At 40.2% G+C, this 19,671-nt stretch overlaps 1 protein-coding gene across 1 annotated transcript in view; it reads left to right on the forward strand.

Annotated features, from left to right (window-relative positions):
* The first annotated feature begins 6,042 nt into the window (after positions 1–6,042).
* frem3 (Fras1 related extracellular matrix 3) overlaps positions 6,043–19,671 on the forward strand; it is a 43,823-nt gene continuing 30,194 nt past the window's right edge. The window contains exons 1-2 of the mRNA XM_054778587.1: positions 6,043–11,044; positions 12,081–12,170. Of these exons, the coding sequence (XP_054634562.1) occupies positions 6,043–11,044; positions 12,081–12,170 (5,092 nt within the window). The remainder of the gene's footprint in view (positions 11,045–12,080; positions 12,171–19,671) is intronic.

Consider the following 19,671-nt stretch of genomic DNA (forward strand, 5'->3'; position numbering starts at 1 on the left):
TTTGCTTTAAAGTTTTTTGTGTTTGTTGTCTTAAAAAATTACTAAAGAAAAAAAGATCACAAAATTTGGAGATACATGTTTTCCACTGGATAGTGACTTTATATAGATTCATATAAATGTGATTCATATTTGTGTTACAAGGTGTTAAAAATATTGTATAACACATGCACATACTACCATCCAATGAAAAACATGTATCTCCAACTTGTTTTTTCAGTTTTTACTCAAATTCAGTTTCTACTAAAAGTAAATGTGGAGATACATCCTTTTCAATGGGTGGCGACAACATGTACACTCATATTTGTGTATTCCTATTCATGGGGTAAAAAAAAGAATGGGGTTCTGTAAATATAACAAAATCATGCTCTTTTTTTACTGTGTTATAGAGTAGAGTAGTGAATACAGTATGCAAAAAAGCAACATTGAAGGCACAAGAATACTATTACTAATACTGCAATATTAATTTGTAGATAGTGTGTCAGAAGTTTTAATGCTAGGGAGTTTGCTCTTCATAAAGTTTCTTCTATGGGATTCAGCATATCCCTGTGAAATGAAAAGCACGTATCTCCAATTCCGTCGTTTCCGTAGCCGTGATGTGTTTCCCAGCGTGTGAGTGGGGTCCAACAGTTAAAAACAGCCTGTTTCCATGGGACTCGTCAGTCTATATCAATCAGGACGGTACATCAAGAAGGTGGGAAAGTGCGCTAGCTGACCGCAATCACGGACAGCCGGCATGAAAGCATTCATTGCAGCTGAACACAAATCTCTTCTTCCTGCCTTCCAAATGTCTCCGGTCTCAGTATCGCTGTCTATTTATACGCTGTGTGTATTTACGGAACGGATGTTTAGCAGAGTACATGCAAAAGCCATCTTGTCAGAGTGAACACTCGTCCTGCTCGGTGCATTTTAATGCGTGCTAGCTAAAATGGGCAACGAGTCCACAGGCTGCATTGCAAAGGCAGAAGCGTTCATGATTGCGTCGAACGTCATTACGCCCAAAGACCTTTTACATGTCGTTGTCTTGATAAGCATCTACAAGCGTCCTGCACAGCTGGCGCGAGCACCTCATCTTGGAGATGTTCCCCAGCGATAAGACAAACGGTTGAGCTCAGAATGCCAAGAATGATCAGGGAAAATTGTTGCGCTCATAAAGTGGAAACATCAACTCAAACCTGTCAGTGAACTCCACCGCGGAATGTAGCTGTGATTTAAGGTCACGCAGATCTATTTTCTGACCTAAACCAGATATTAATTGTTGGCACGTCGGTACAGTCGTGTTAATTGGTTACAGACCCGACCGTGATGAGTGAATTTCCGTGAAGTAGGATTAATTAGTAATACATTTTATATTTTTGTAGTTAAAGCTGTTTATAACTACCTAAATAGGGCTTTTAACATTGTTAGAGTCCTCTAGACATTAAATAACACCCCTATAGCTACCTTTACAGTCTTATTGCCCAATTTAAGTTAATGTGTTCCAGTACTAGGGGGAGCTCAGCGTGTGGTGGACAGGAAGTGACATAGTGACGAAGTGACATAGTAGCCCGTGTTTTGATTCAGGGTTTTTATTAGGAATTATGGTGCCTGTTGTGAGATAATTCAAACGTGCAATAAAAGCCTGCTGATCATGCAAATGATGAAGTCTGGTGATTTTGTGTCTCACTGAACATTAGGGTAACATTACTGACACCTAGTGACCAGTGTAGAACACTACATACACCAATTTGAGGGCATTTTTTTTTTTTTTAGTTCATTGAACCACTTCTATGCTTGAAAATGTTAGGCCAGGAATACCAAAAAATGGCGTAAATATGCATATATAGGCCATGTTCAACCACAAAACAGCGATCATTTATCATTTTTGAACAAACGTGATAGACGGAGGCAGCAATGTTTGAACGACGAAGTGGCGAGTGACGAATGTATATGCATTTTATGATAAAAAAAACTAATCATTTAACTCTATAGCTAACTTTAGGGTGAAATTCCTATTTTTCTAATCAAGTGAAAAGGTATAAAGCATTGAGCAAAAAGCTAATTCAGCTATTGTTGCTAATGCTAACACGACAAAAACTACCATGTTTTTTACCATACACTTTTTTACCATAATTCTAATTTACAACCTTGGTGACGCCAGTGTTATTCCAATTATCATGTTAGCTGAATTGCTAACATTAAGCGTACTAGCCCTACACAGCATACTAGCTAAGGTAAGAAACTTTTTATGTGGGTAGTTAGTCGCAAAAAGATTTGCCAGTTATTTAATAACACTATGTGCTGGGTTTTTTCACATTTATTGTCTTTGATTATGTATTATGAAAATGTTTATATATTTCTCATATAGAGAGAACATATTAAATGCCAAACAAAAGAAAAACTAACAGTATTCGATTAAATGCTATTTAAATGAATGCAAAATATGATTCAACAATAGTAAAATTGTGTAAAAAATGACATCATGAAATATATAAATTGATCATGCTGTCAGAAATAAATTGTTTGTTTAAAAGGTACGATTTTCAATGTGCTGCAGCATTATGAAATAAACCTGAAATTATATACAAATAATAGAGAATAACATTAAATAATTCAGTGTCATTCAGTAAGTTCAAAATAGCATAAAAAATTAACACTGTTAAAAATGGTAACGATAATGGTAATGGTTTGATTTATTTGAACATTCATTTGATTTCAATATACAGCACATATCACAATTCACAATTCCACATGTTCAAAAGCAGTAGGTTTGCAGTTGTATAGTATTTCCCTGTGGTCCACGATTCTTTTTCCTCATACTTTGGAAACATCAACTGCTTGTATGGCTTCTTGAAATGGCTCATTTTAGTGCATTGTTTGAGTTCTTCACTCAAGCCGTTCCATAATTTGATTCCACATACTGACGTGCTGAAGGTTTTTAGCGTTGTGTGGGCGTATAAGTGTTTCATTTTTTCCCAAGGTCATATTTCTCCTCTCTTGATGAGAAGAATTGTATTGCGTTTTTGGGTAGCAGGTTATTTTTTGCTTTATGCATAATATTAGCTGTTTGAAGGTGTACCAGATCAACACATTATAATAGTTGTGATTTTAGGAATAAAGGGTTTGCATGTTCTCTATAAGTGGTAAAGTTAAAAATAAAAGTTAAAAATGTAAAAAGTCATAAAATGGGCAGGAAAAAAATTAAATGAAAACATAAAATACACTGTTTAAGTATAATTATATAGGATTATAAGGTGTAATAAATTATAATCTAATACATTAAAATGCTATAAAATAACATTAAATAAGTGATCATTAATGTCATTAAACAATTAAAATTGAAGTTAAAAATGTAAAAACTCATGAAATATATAAATTGATCATGAAAACAATAAATACAATGTTTAAGATTATCCATACAAAATTAAAAACTTAACGGACAATTGCATTTGATGAATTTATACAGTATATATTCATATACAGTATAATATATTTGAGTTATCTATTTAATTGGCTTTATATCTAATTTTCACACACATTAAAGCAGTGGTCTTCAACGTTTTTTTCTTGTGAGAGCTACTTCTACAAAATGAAAATGGCTACTTATTTTTGTAACATTTATTTTCATAGCTTATTTCAACCCAAACAAATGTGCTTGTTTTACCAGAACATTAACAAAATGCTGGGATCCACAAATCACATTTTGCGTTCCGGAATGCATTTCCTTCTACGGTTCTCACATGAACTGAAAACCCTGAATGAAAAGCAGGCAGGCTTGCGGGCGCCTCATGTGGTCGTGGGGGGGCTATCTGGTGCCCGCCGGCACCGCGTTGGTGACCCCTGCATTAAAGGCTTCTCAGTGAACACATTGAGCAAAGACAAGCTAATGGCTTTACAGGCCCAATTAAGACATTTTACGTCCTCGTCAACCGTTCACTGACAGTTGAAGGTGGGCTAAAAAAAAAACACAATTAATGACTATTTCATTTTACAGTACGCCACGCTGCCAGGAGGGTGGATGTGAGTGAAATCCAGGAGTATAAAAAGCCTGCTTGGTGTGTTTGTTTCTATAGTTACACCCTCCAACCAACCCGTGCTGTGTGCGGACGGACCCCCTTCTTTTTTTATTTCTGGCAGCCCCCGGTCAAGTGAGGAGATGTATTTCGAGGCCCAACTGAAAAGTGTGATAGAGAATGTGCGAGTGGCATCTCGGCTATTTTGGCCCGCATTTTTTCTGGGGAGTTTTGCTGAGTGAGTCGCACGGTTGCCCCTTATCATGAGGTTATTGCGTGGTTATCACACTTTTTAACCTTTACTGTCAAATTTCACGTTAAACAACCTTACGTGTATCATGATATCACATTCTGCTGTATAACAAACTCTGCAAAAAATCTAATATTTATATTTTGAGAGTGAAAATATTGCAAGCAGGTCATCAAGCGCTCAACCCCTGCACATGACCTTGTGCACCTTATTGAGTACGCATTTCATCTGTCATGCCTGCGTCTGCTTTGTGTGGAACCACCGCACAAACTGGCTAATCTATGCTAATCTATGATCTCATACTGGACGGTTAAACCAATCAAAATTTTACAACGTTTTAACGTTATGACCAGTTGTTTCCCCCACCTGTCCCAGCCAGCTGATGCCCGGTTATTGTCTTTGAGACACTCTGGTGCCGTGGCGACCCAATGACATGCCCTCCAGGGGGGATAAAAAAAGACAAAAGAACCCAAAAAGGGTATAACATTTCTGTATTGTACGCAAAACATGAGGACGACATGCAAAACCAACAGCAATCAGAGTGAAAAGCCAACTTCGGAGTTGCTTGTAAATCACTCGGCATAATGAGCATAACTCGGACTTCAATTGACCACAGAGACCACATTTGGGGGTTTACTCACTCACACATGACGGACCGAAACGTACAAAAATATACAGTATGACGTTTTTGCAGATGTTTTTCAATGCGCTGATGCATCCCAAAATATAGAAAAAATGCCATAAAATCTATTAAAAATAGGATCAAGGAATCATTTAAAAGTAATTCAACAAGTAAAAATGCTACTGAATCATTGAAAATGTCATGAAATCAATAACTCAGTCATAAAAATAAATATATATAATAAAAACAAAAATATATAAAAATGCCAGGTAATATTATAAAAATGCCACTGAAATTTAAAAAATGTTTGGAAATAATTGAAAATGCCAATAAATCACAGAAAAGGTCATTAAATAGAGAAATCGGTCATTAAATTAATATGCTGGCTGTCAAAAGAAATAATTAATACATTGTTGAAATACAATGGTTTGTTTGTTGTTGTATCAAACAAGATTCAAAGCACTACAACATCATGACATAAAAATAAAAATTATTATTAAATTATTTAATTTAATTTAATTTAATTATTATATAACATAAAATAATTAAATAAACAAAAACACCATAAAATATTTTTAAAATGACATTCAATGAATAAAAAGACAAAAATATTTAAAAAATAAAAATATTTTCAAATGCCAGTAACATAATGTAAAACATCATGAAATATGGAAATCAGTAATGAAATGAATATAATGGTTGCGGAAGAATTTATAACTAAAAGTGATCAAATGTAATTATTGAAGGTTATGCTTTTTATTAATTGCATTTTTAATTATTTAATCCCACACAAACAAAACTGCATCCATTCTACTAAATTTGCCTTTCACCACAGCAGTTCCTTTGAAAGAAAGAAAGAGTGGGACAGAAGTCTTCTCTTGGTTGGAGGAGCACTTTCACAGTTTTGTCCAATGGTCTTTCTTAATTTAGCCAACCATGGGGGCAGGAGGAAGGCACCCCCCAGCCCCCATCTCTGTGCTGACAGGGAGGAGGGGCCAGCGAGGGTCCCTGTCTACAGTTTCATTATTACCTGCACAGCCCCTGCAGCACTCACCACACTTGTGTGTCTGTATGAGGACAGAGAGGACTACTGCAGACAAGCTCTTTTTTTGGCAAACTGTTGGATTTTCGTCCGCTACGGCTGACCTGCGACTAAATTTCAGGTCAAGAAAGCAGCGGACATGGAAGCTTGTCTGCAAAGTTCACAATGGGGATTGCTCCTGTTTGCTCTTAGCGTCTGTTTCGCCTCAGTCAGAACTGACCCATTCAGCCAAGCTCACCTCTACCAGTACAAGCCCGGACCTAATGAGGACAATATCATCATCGCCAACAATGGGATAAGGGTCCCATTAGGGAAATCTGTGTTTTTGGACCCCGTGCATGACCTAGTGACAGAAGTAGCACCAGGAGACCGCTGCCACATCACAGTCCTAGACAATGACCCCCTATCGCAGAGACCGGGGATGCTGACCCCCAAGAAGTTCTCTTGTTCTTTCGCACCAGATGAAGTGAAATATACTCATTTTGGATCCCGGAGCCCCAGCAAGGATCGTGTGAAGTTGCAGCTGCGTTATGACTCACACACGGACACCGTCATCATCCCGTTCATGCTGGAGGTGGAGGTGGTTTTCCAGCAGTTGGAGATCCTCACCAGGAATATGCCCATCAATGTGGAAAAGCTGAACGGCGACAGCAACCCCATTGACAAGAAGGCTTTGGAGTTTTCCTACGAAGACGATGTCACGCAGTGTAAGATCACCACATTGGTCGGCGCTGGAGGTCTTCCCAGGTATGGCACTCTTATCAATAACCCCACCAGTGGCCAAATGGTTGACTGTGATGAGTTTGTGAAGCGTGGCATTCGCTACAAGCACACAGCTAAAACCAATTCACCAAATAGAGACTATATTCCAATGATAGTTGAGCTGCAGGATAATGAGGGCAACATTATCATGCAAGAACATTTCCAAATGATGGTTAGAATCAGAGAAGGTGCAGAGAACACAGCTCCTAAACCAAGCTTTGTGTCCATGATGATGATGGAGGTGGATCAGTTTGTGATGACCGCGATTACCAGTGACATGTTGGCCGCAGAAGATGTTGAGTCCGATTCAGAGGATTTAATATTTAACATCACGTCACCGCTGAGCCCTCAGCAGGGCTACATTATCAGCACCGATGACCAGAACATGCCAATCACCTCCTTCTATCAAAAGGACATAAAAGATCTCAAAATAGCCTACAAGCCACCTTCAGCGGACTCTGAAGTGGAGAGGATTTTCCAGCTCGAGTTTGAAATCATTGACACCGATGGCGCCGTGTCCGACCCCTTTGCTTTCATGATAGTGGTGAAGCCCATGAACACCATGGCTCCTGTGGCGACCAAAAACACGGGACAGCTCTTGTTTGAGGGGCAGTCTAGAGCACTCTCCAGCTCGCAGAACTTAGAGATCAGCGATGAAGATAACCTGGAAGATGTGACGATCACTGTCATTGATGGACTGAAGCACGGACAGCTGAGCATGCTGGGGGACCGCAGAAAATTCTTCACACCTGCTGACCTAGACGCTGGCATTGTTGTGTACCAGCATGACGGGAGCGACACCTATAGCGACAATATTATTTTCCGAATGACAGACGGCAGGAATGAAGTAGAATTCCTGTTTCCCATCACGATCGTCCCCACTGATGACGAGCCACCCATAATTAACGCCAACACCGGGCTAGTGCTCTTCAAGAACGAAGTCATGCAGATATCACCGTTCATTCTGAGCGCAACTGATATCGATTCAGAAGACTCCACCATTAAGTTCATCTTAGAGGCTCCTTACTCTACTCTGGGGGAGTTCCTGCTAAGACAAGTGGAACCTCCCTCTGATCCTTCTCTCTGGAAGTTCAGTGAGACAGATGAGATGTTTGAACAGGTGGTAACTGAATGGTTTCAACAAGATATCCTTGACGGGAAGCTATTCTATCGCCACATCGGAAGCCACAGTACCACCACTGTAATCGATCAGTATGTGTTTCGAGTCCAAGATGATAACGACCCGCCAAATCAATCAGGCGAACAGTTGTTCACCATCAAAATCCACCCTGTTGACGACTTAGCTCCGGAGCTCTCCCCTGGCACTACCCTTCACATGACGGTCAAGGAATATGAGCTGACATACTTCACAAAGTCATTTTTATGCTACACTGATCTTGACTCAGACGACAGGGACCTTAAGTACACCATCACTAAGCCTCCAACCGACACCGATGAGAACAACCCATCGCCCTTGGGTGAAATTGTGCTGACCGACAACCCTGACATCGTGATTACAGAGTTCACACAGGCACAGGTCAATCACCATAAAGTTGCTTACAGGCCTCCCGACCAGGAGCTGGGCATCACTCCCAAAGTGGCTCAGTTCACTTTTATGGTGGAGGACACTTCCGGTAACACAGTAGATGGACTGTTCACCATTTTCCTGCAGCCGGTTGACAACAAACCCCCAGTTATTACAAACACAGGGATAACTCTTCGGGAGAGAAGTTCATATGTGATCACCAGGAAAGATCTGCACGCCACAGATACTGACACAGATGATGAAAGCATTGTTTTCACTGTAACCCAGATTCCCAAATATGGATATCTGCAGTACTTAGGCATCGACATGTCAAACGGTGAAACATTTGTGCTCGAAGACATTGCAAATGGACGAATAGCTTACATCCACGGAGGTGAGGAATCGCTCAACGATGCCATCAAGCTTGACGTAAGTGACGGTTTCCATGAGGTGCCCATCACTATTAAAATCAGCGTGGACCCCGTGGATGACGAATCCCCCACCATTATGCTTCCAGAGGGCCTGCTCGGCGCGTCAATCGATGTGCTGGAGAACGGAGCCACGGAAATTACAAGCAATGTAATTCAGGGACAAGATGAAGACACGGATGACCTCATGCTCATGTTCATAGTGGAGGAGCCCCCCAGGCTTGGCGAAATCCTAGTGAACGGAGCAGCCGCTGAGAAGTTTACCCAGGCAGACATAATCAATGGAGCGGTGGTGTATGTTCACACATCCGGTGAAATTGGACCGGTCAAACAACACGACTCCTTCAACCTCACTCTGTCTGATTTGTCTGATCAGTGGGTGGTTGGTGGCAACAAGGTCCAAGGTGTGACGGTCCATGTAACCATCCTTCCTGTTGATAGCATTCCACCTATCGTTAGTGTCGGGGGGCAGTTTGTTGTGGTAGAAGGCGAGAAGAATGTTATCACTCTAGACCAAATCCAAGCAGAAGATATCGACACAAACAGTGAAGACATCCTGTGCACTATCATTGTCCAACCCTCGTCCGGCTATGTGGAGAACATTTCCCCCGCTCCTGGCTCTGAGAAATCAAGAGCAGGGACAGCCATCACTGCCTTTAACATTAAAGATGTGGCAATTGGACATATATACTATGTCCAAAGCATCCATAAAGGTGTGGAACCTGTGGAGGATCGCTTCACCTTCCGCTGCTCAGATGGTATTAATTTCTCTGAACGACATTTCTTCCCCATTGTGATCATTCCATCCAACGATGAGAAGCCTGAAATTTTCATCCGAGAATTTATAGTAATGGAGGGAATGAGCCTGGTCATTGACACACCAATCCTAAACGCAGCCGATGCCGACATCCCTGATGACGAATTGCACTTTGAGATCATCACAAACCCCAAGCACGGCGCCATAGTTCAGCAACTCAGCACCGGCACACTCCCAGTGGACAGATTTGACTTGGAACAGATCAAAGAGGCATCAAACATCGTCTATGAACACGATGACTCGGAAACCACAGAGGACAGCTTTGTAATAAGGCTCACAGATGGGAAACACAAGGTGGAAAAAAAAATCTTAATCATGGTCATTCCCGTTGACGACGAGACACCAAGAATGGCCATAAATGACGGCCTTGAGGTTGAGATCGGTGAGACTAAAGTCATCAGCAACAGGGTCTTGAAGGCCACTGATCTTGACTCTGAAGATAGCACGTTAGTTTATATTGTTCGCTACGGTCCGGGCCAAGGCTACCTTCAGCGCATCAGCAAGTTTGGCGATGTTATCGGGAACATTACTGTGGGAATGAATTTCACGCAGGCCGAAATCGACAAACAGCTCATCCAGTATGTGCACACTGGCCAGGAGGGAATCCGCGACCTTCTAAAGTTTGATGTCACGGATGGCATCAATGCCCTGATTGACCGTTACTTCTACATCAACATCGGAAGCATTGACATGGTCTTCCCGGAGGTCATCAACAAAGGCGTGACTCTCAAGGAAGGAGGGAGAGTAACCCTGACCACCGACCTTCTCAGCACCACTGACATCAACAGCCCTGATGAATTCCTCAGCTTTAGCATCACGCGGGCCCCAAGCAGAGGCCATCTGGAGTGCACGGACTATCCTGGTGTTCCCATTTCCACCTTCACCCAATTGCAGCTTGCTGGCAACAAGATCTACTACATCCACACGTCGGATGATGAAATGAAGATGGACAGCTTTGAGTTTGAGGTGACGGATGGCTACAACCCCGTCTTTCGCACATTCAGAGTGTCCATCACTGATGTTGACAATAAGAAGCCGGTCTTGACCATAAGCAATCTGCTGGTGGAGGAGGGCGAAACCAAGCTCATCACGCCATTTGAGCTAACAGCAGAGGACCGCGACACGCAAGACAATCTCTTGCGCTTCATTGTGACGCAGGTCCCGGTTCATGGGCAGCTGCTCTTCAACAACTCTCAGCCTGTCACCACTTTCACCAAGCAGGACCTGAACGAGAACCTGATCACCTACAAGCACGATGGCACCGAGACCAGCGAAGACAGCTTCTCCTTCACCATCACGGATGGCACTCACACAGACTTTTATGTCTTCCCCGACACCGTATATGAGACACGCAAACCCCAGATGATGACCATTCACATCAACACAGTGGACAACGGCGTGCCACAGATCGTGGTCAACAAGGCCGCTGCCTCACTCAAGGTCCTCCCCACGGGACACTTGGGCTTCCTGATCACCAGCAAGGCCCTGCGATCGGAGGACCGCGACAGTCACCAAACCGTCTTGAAATACGTTGTGTCCGAAGCACCGCAGCATGGCTTCATCGTTAACCTCGCCAAGGGCAACGACAGCATCAAGAGCTTCACGCAAGGTACGTTTATTATGCAAACTCTGACCATAACTGATGAAAGTATTGTTAGCTAATCTCGGGAACGATCACTGTCGATACGTGTTTACAAAATTACCACACAATCATTGTTGTCAGCATTTACAAAAATGTTTTAGTGAAGAGAGAGTTTTTTTAGTGAGCCAAAATTCGTTTACCAAAAACTAGTTATTATTTTTGTTGAAGACAAAAATTTGAACTTTTGTCACTGATGACAAAAATGTACATTTGAAATGAATAAAACACGTTAGTTTAACTGAGACTGATTGTATCTAAAACACATAAAGTTAATTAAAGACGTTAAATTGACGACAATGTTTACAGAAATTTGGACGTTAGGTTCTTTGATGACTAAAAGTTATCTTTAATAGCTACTAACAACTTACATTAGTTTCATTGAAGACTATGTTATCTTCAATGTAACAAAATGATGTACTTTTAAGGCTCTAAAATCTTATCTTCATCAATGTAATCGTCTATGATTTTTACAGAAAACTGTGCAGTCGTTTTGTTGAAGGCTCAAATGATATCTAACCGCTAACAAATCCCACACATAAGCTCTAAGCTCTTGTCTTGATATTTACAAAAACCTGTATGGTGACCACTCAAAAATGTTGTTAAATTTTTACAAAAATTTACGTTAGGTTCACTAAACGTTCGCAAAATCAAAGAGCGTTAGGTCTATCCTTGAATGTTTACAAAAACGCATACCCTCACAACTCAAAATTGTTGCACATGACTTTTGTTGAAAGGTATGTTCAATGAAGACTCCGAATCTTCTTCACATGTTTATTTAAAAAAGCGTTCGTTGGGCTTGGTGGAAGATTCCAAATTGGATTGATGGACTGCAAAAAAAGATGTGAAAGGCATTTGCTCTGCGGTTGGCATGTTAATAATGAGAGTAGCTTGGGGGGGCTGTAACTTAAAACCAGTGAAGATGGCCTACTTTTACTACATTTTACATTTATCTTGACACACACACCAACTCTGACACTAACTTCTGCGTGTATTCTGCCAACAGCTGATATCAACGACATGAAGATCTGCTACGTCTTGTTGGATGGGAGCAATGCCACTAGCGACATCTTCTACTTCACCATTGAGGACAACGGTAAGAAATTCTTAAAAGTGACAAAATGGTTTTAAATGGCTTTAAAAAAAAAAGCAAATTCAGTGAGTGTTTACCTCACAAAGACTTTAGGCAGTTGGCCGTGACTGACACCCAATATAGAGACCCAATGGAGGCAGCGGCAGGTTTAAAGGACATGGGGATGGGGGACAAAGGGCGCTTGGGCCAAACGGTGACTGTGACTTTGTTGAGACTTGAGACTTTGTTGTCAAGAAACAATAACTTGCTCACCCCATGGCAGCACCAGACAACTGCCGATGTCACACGAGGGCCAAATTGGTCCCTCTTATGACATCAGGCTGGCGAGTTTAGTCCAAAACTACCTAACGACTAACATTTCTGGCATATAACGGATCTTTGCAGATCTTTAAAAAGAACAGTGTTTCTGTCATATAGACTAGTATTTTTGCTGAAGGTTTTTAAAAATAGCAGTGTGCTACTGTCATATATAGGATCTTTCACTGCTGTTGTTTGCTTTAGAGTCTTAAAAACAGCAATCATTCCTGTCGGTATTTTTGACTAGTACGTCCTTAAGAACAACAGTGTTCTTGTCATACAAAGGAGCGTTTTTGCATTAGGTCCTTAAAATCAAAGTAGTTGATATCATTCAGTAATTCACAATTCAATTCAACATGGTAATAAAGATAATTACACATAATTGCTCAATAGTTGTGTACATAAACTGAGTACCGATAAAACAGTATGCCTGTCATGTGTTGTGTATGTGTTCATTGGACACGCAGTTCATGTGTTAGCATTTTCTATCAAACATTACAAATATCCAAGAAATGAAAATGATTATGCAAAAGACAATGCAGCTGAAGTCAAGGCAACATGTTTAAAAGCTTTCAGCAATGGCCACATTTTCCAATTATCATGAAATAAACAGAAGTGCAGAAAACACACGTTCATATAGTGGACTTCAGGATGCGCAGAAAAGCCATCAAACAATTCACTTTTTTTCTGCATGACTAACACGGCTTGAACGGATAACTTTTGTTATAGATGTACAATAGGTACCGCTGAGTTAGTTTATCTGTAATCGGAATAATAAAGATGAACGTTGCATCTCCGAGTACAGCTTGCAACCATCTGTTCACCACTTCATCTTTGCCGGTAGCGAAACAGGAGGGGAGCCTAACTCGCAATCAACGGAAAGGCCTTCCCTGATATAGCGGATCTTTGACTCCGCTTTTGCCGCAGCTTGTTTAAAACCAAAGTGTTCCTGTCATATAACCCCCAACCCTTAGCTTTGTGAAAATGTGGCCCCCAGAACTTTGTAATTGAATAGCCCGGTTCAAATTGTCCCCTTTTGAGGTGCTAGCCTCTATAGCAGGGGTTACCAACGTGGTGCCCGTGGGCACCAGGTAGCCCCCCACGACCACATGAGGTTCCCGCAAGCCTGCTTTTCATTCAGGTTTTCAGTTAATAATGAAAGAACAGTAGAAAGAAATGCATTCTGAAATACAAAATGTGAGTTGTGGACACCAGCATTTTGTTCATGTTCTGGTAAAACAAGCATATTCGCTTTGTTTGGGTTTAAAATAAGCTCTGAAAATAAATGTTACAAAAATGAGTAGCTCTTGGCCATTTTCATTTTGTAAAAGTAGCTCTCACAAGGAAAAACGTTGGTGACCCCTGCTCTAGAGTACGTAAGTAAGTTATAGTAAGTAATTCTGGTTCAAAATGTTGTATTTTGCATAGTCAAATTTTGATGCAATCACTATGATTTAAATCCTCGAGGGTTAGGCACTAATGACCTCCGCCAAGCGCAGTGCAATGCACAAGAGCAGTGCGGGGGTTGTGTTTTTGCTGGCGTTTATCTGTGTGTCGGTTTGTGTTCAAATTTGTGTTTGTGATTCAGATAATTTTTTAAAGGATTCTTTAACTTTGCGAGATAGGACCATTTTCGCCATTTGTGCATATAACTCCACAAAAAATGGTCAGGGCACTTGAAAACAAAAATACAGGACAAGTTTCCAACAGGTTCTACAAAATATCAAAGACTGAGCCAAAAAATGTAGGATTATTATTTTGGTGTGAATGACAAAATGGGGGGAACTATGCCACTTGGCAGAGGTCTGCGCTCTCCGAGTACTTCTCTAGTTGTTTTTCATTTTTATTCACTTACCCCCATTACAATTGGCGTACGCCTGGGGGTACGCGTACCCCACTTTGGGAACCTAGGCACTATATATTTTGGAATTTGAAACCTTATGCCATCATCTTCAATATAGTCTTTCACAAACAACGCATTTATTGAAGGAGGCTGTCATTCAAGCCTTCAACATCCATAGGTGATATGGATGATATATGCTGTATATATAGCAAAGGCCAGGCATTAAAACCCTAACAGGTGGCCATGGCTATTTTAACCGCTGCTACCAGATGCAAACAACACCACTGAAATGCGTTTAATGCTGCAGGGAAAGTTGAATTGCTCAGTGGGAAATATTTAGACCGTTCAGTATTTTTGTCAGCAAAGTCAAGTCTCATGTTCGCTGCATTGAAAGCCTACTCGTTACGTTTTCACTCTGACTGCACGTTTAGTAGGTAGTCATTTACATCCATTTCCCTAACAGTAATTGATAACAGACATTATTACCGTGTAGACTAGAACGTCTAGAGAGCATTAACATCATGCAAGATAAAAACATGTTGGATGAATGCACGACCTAAACAAACAAATAAACACGACACATCCGGAAGATAGGAGATAAAAGGGAGTGTCATGTCAAGTGTTGAAGGCCTCACTGAGGGGGAATGAAGGAGGTCAAGGGGGTGAAGGTATCTTAGACATGAAGGGACATGCAGGTCTAGAGGACACTGATGGTCAGCTTATCTGACAAGAAATCTCACTGTGGCTTTGTGGCAACACCGGTCAAGCCAAACTCTTTCAAAGATGCAGCCATTATAGTGTTGCACATTGGGTAGTCTTGCGTTAAGGATCGTGTCAAATCTTAATAATAAACCAGTTAAACGTTTTATCGAAACTGCAATGCGCTCTAATACTCTATCCATCCATTTTCTATACCGCTTCTCCTCTTTAGGGTCGCGGGGGTATGCTGGAGCCTATCCCAGCTGACTTCGGGCAACAGGCGGGGTACACCCTGGACTGGTTGCCAGCCAATCGCAGGGCACATATAGACAAACAACCATTCACACTCACATTCATACCCATGGAGGGAAAGGCTTCTTAAGACGTCATCTGTACTTCTGTGAAGAAGGTGTCGAACGTTTCGCTCCTCATCCGAAGAGCTTCGTCAGCGAACTAACAAGTGCTGGTAGCCTAGGCCTTAAATACAGTAAGAGTGGGCGGAATTGGTGTGGCAACACCCTTCTCCTATGGTTCCTTACACTAAGACTGGGCGGAGTAATCCTGCTATTAGCACCTCCGAACAAAGGGAAGTGTAGCTCCCTGTAGTTGGGTATGAACGACTCTGATACTGGCTTGTTAGCATCTATTGTTCTGGCTCGGCCCTGGCTTCACCTCATTTGCAAGAGTAAGAGCTGTGGGTTTTGGTCTCAGTAACCTGCTGAACACAGGGTCCAAATTAAACCTCAAACCACCATTCCGATTCAATGATGGACAACTCCTGTACGACTGAGAGCCTACACAGACGCATTCATACCCATGGACAATTTTTAGAGTCACCAATTAACCTAACATGCATGTTTTTGGAATGTGGGAGGAAACCGGAGTACCCAGAGAAAAACCCACACGCGCACGGGGAGAACATGCAAACTCCACACAGAAATGCCCAATTGAGAATCGAACCCAGGTCTTCCCGATCTCCAGACTGTTACTGTGTTGGCCAATGCTAACCACTCGACCACCGTGCGGCCGTTCTAATACTAAAGTAGCAAAAAATTCTATTTTTACAAAGATTTCATGCTCAGTTTTGATCGTCCTACATACGATTCTGTGCCAAATGAAGTGACCCAAACTTTATAAGCATAGCATATATTAAAAAATAAGAAGAAATGCAAATTACCTCAAAATAATAACCTCAAAAAATGATTGTATTAAATAATAAAATTGACATTAAAATTTTTTTAAAAAGATAATACAGTGGCACCTTGGTTAGCGTCACTAATCCATTCCAGAATGTCCGACTCTGACCAAATCAACTTTTACCATAAGAAATAATGTAAATCCAATGAATCCATTCCAGAAAGCCAAAAATGTTATGAAAACAATTCTAAATGCCGATAAATACATATAAATGATGACTGAAAGGGATATAAATCAACATTTAAGGTTACTTTTACGTGATTCTTGACGAGACTGAAAACAGGAAGGTGGTGGTGGTTCATCTCGCATTCCTCCCTTTCATTCCGCATTTATATGCATTCAGAATTGTTTACTGCAAGTAAAACTAGAATTGGAAAACTATAAAAACGTGTTTTGTCTTTAAATATATGTACTATAATTTGATTATTATTGGCCATTTAGTCATGTTGAAGATAGCTGATGTATTTCATATTTGTAAATATTTTAATTCATTTTTATTTTCTATCTTTAATTCTATGTTTGTTGAATTTAATTTATGTTATTTCTTTTAGTTTGTATTTATTTCTTCATTATTTGTCCAACTCTTAAATAGAAAACACACAAGTATTGAGTGTGACCTCCAAACAGAAGCTCTCCTCTCATTCCTAAATGGAATAGAAGCCTGACTGACGTCCTATTTATTTACGGTTTTCTATGTCAACATGCCCGCTGTGGAAAAAGCTCTTTAAAATAACAAAGTTATAGCTACTAGTAACTATGAGTTACTTTAGTTTAAATAGTAAGGAAAATAAATGGGGCTTGTCTTGCAGCCTTAGCTCCTTTGTAGGGTGCTTGCACATAGCTAAGACCTCATGAAAATGCCATATAGTCCCATAATAGTCGTGAGGCATGCACAGGACTTGCAGCGAGGGTGTGTGTGTAGCTGAAATGGGTAATAGTGGTGGAAAGATAATGTGATGATAACCATAGACCTTAATAACGTGCTTTGAAGTGATCAGGGCAGAAATCTCCCTACAGTGTGGAACATTTAAGCTGCAAATAGTTGTTTTTTTCTTTCGAGTCAATACGCAGCTCAAATGTATCTTTCTCCAGGAGGATGGCTAAAGGCCTTCCTTTCACTGCCAAACACGTTCAGACATTTAGAAGCTTGGAAGTGAGTCACAGTTTGAGGACTCTGACGTACATCTTGTAGAGCAGTCTGTGCATCATCAGATCCAGATTTCATTTCACTTCATGCAACAGTATGTTCCATATATTGAGTTGCATGCCACCTTTAGTCAAATGCATCTTTTTAAACACAAATACACACAATTACATGGGTAAAATGTATTTCGGAGCACAATATTATCAAACCTAAGAGGAGTAAAAGGATAAAAATCAATACAATAAGATAGTCAACAGGCTAGTTCATTCATATTTCACAAAGTAAGAAAATAAATGCCAATACAAAATATATTTTCAAAATATTTTTAAGAGGTCGGATATGGGCTGTGCATTCAATATTTTAATGTAACTGTTCATGACACACTTTTAGGAGGAATGAGTGGTCTATGGCACATTTTAATTAGATTTTACTTTGACTTTTAACTTATTTGATAAAACTATACAGGTCCTTTTATTTATTGGTTTTTTTTTGGTCATAGTGTAATTTAGTTGAATTTCATTAAATTTCACAGAATTTCATTGAATTTCATTGAACTTAACAGCATGGCACCCACATTTTTAAAATGCCATATTATTTTATTTGATTATTTACTTTGTTTAAAATAACAACAATATCAGAAACAGTTTTAACATGCACATTTAATTTGCATTTGATTGTATGATGCTTGCTTTGAATTCTTCAACTTAATTTCATTTAATTTGGCTTTGTTTAATATAATAAGGTAGTCATAACAGACATTATTCTTTTATTTTATATTATTTTATTTGACTTTCTAATTTACTTTATTTAAGATAACAAAAATATTAAAAATACATAATTTCATTAGATATCATTTGGCTTTGTTACATTTGATTTAATATAACAGTATGGTGTCCATAACAGTCACTAATGGTTTATTTTACATTATTTTATGTTACTTTATGATTTATTTTATTTTTTTTTACTTAGTACATTTAACATTTAACTGTCCATAATAGACAATATTCTTTTATTATATATTATTTTATTTTACTTGATGATTTACTTTATTTTAAGATAACAAACATATTCTAAACAATTTCATTAAATTCCATTTAATTTCATTTAATGAATGGTGTCCATAACAGTCACTAATCGTTATTGTACTTTATCATTTACTTTTATTTTTTATCTTATTACATTTGACTTGTTAGGCTGCAACAGGATAACAAAAATGTTGGAAACAATTGGCAGTATGACGCAACACAATCCCAATGATTTTGGATGCTACTGCTGTATTGGGTCTTATTAGAGCGGTGGTCGGTGGTCATCATGTCGTGGTGGTGGTTTTGAGTGCAGCTCTGCAGCAGAGGGTTCAGGGGGGTTAAGGGGGGTGTCATGTGATCGCTGAAAACTAGTGGAGGAATGCACTTCCTGCAAGACTCCAGACTCCAGGACCACAGACAGAGAGAGAGAGGGGAAGAAGGCCTGGAAGTGAAGTGAGCAGACCAGTATGGATCTCCTTTCAAAGACCCAAACCATCATCCCTGCAGAACCCAATCTCTCATAGTCCAATACGAGGAACAAACCTCAGGTGTTCCTCTATTCGTCTTCATCATGTCTTCACCCTTTCTTCCCTCTGAGGCTTATGTCTCATATCTATTTCACAGAGTCGCCTTGCATCCATATCCAGAGCTTTTTCATCCTTTATTTCTCCAGGCGTGATTTATGGTGGGGTGAGGCATCATGATGTACGGCCTACAGGTTATTCTTATCTGCTCTCGGATGGCAAACCCGCTGGCCGCCCGAGCCAAGTTGTCATTGAGCCGCCCCTCACGCCATTCCTTCGCCCGCCCCAGTTGCTGGGAGGCAACACTAGCGAACGTTGTTTAAATCGCATTTTTCTGTTAATCAAGCCGCAAAACAACCGATTACTTAGCAGCAATCAACAACAGGCGGGAAAAAGTGAACAGGAACGAAAAGTGGATACATTTTATCATCGATTTTCGATTTTCCAGTAACATGTAACAACTGCGCCTCCCCTCTTGCTCTTTCTACAAGCTATGCCAACAATCAAAAATGAGAGCTAAAAACAGCAACAGGAACCAAAAAATTATCAAAATTTCCCAGAAACAGCTGCGGCGGTTCAAAAAAAATATTTTCATTATTTTTCTCAAGCTGCTGGGCCTCCCTTGAAACACTTTGGCTTGAATTACAAAAGGCAATACCAACAACCAAAAAGAGCAGCAAAAAAAATATTTTGCTATTGACATATCACGAATGTTTTTCTTTATTTGTCTCAAGCTGCTGTACCTCCCCTAAAGCGCTCTGGCTTGAATTGCTAT

This window comes from Dunckerocampus dactyliophorus, chromosome 6, assembly GCF_027744805.1.
Source record: "Dunckerocampus dactyliophorus isolate RoL2022-P2 chromosome 6, RoL_Ddac_1.1, whole genome shotgun sequence".
Classification (NCBI taxonomy): domain Eukaryota; kingdom Metazoa; phylum Chordata; class Actinopteri; order Syngnathiformes; family Syngnathidae; genus Dunckerocampus; species Dunckerocampus dactyliophorus.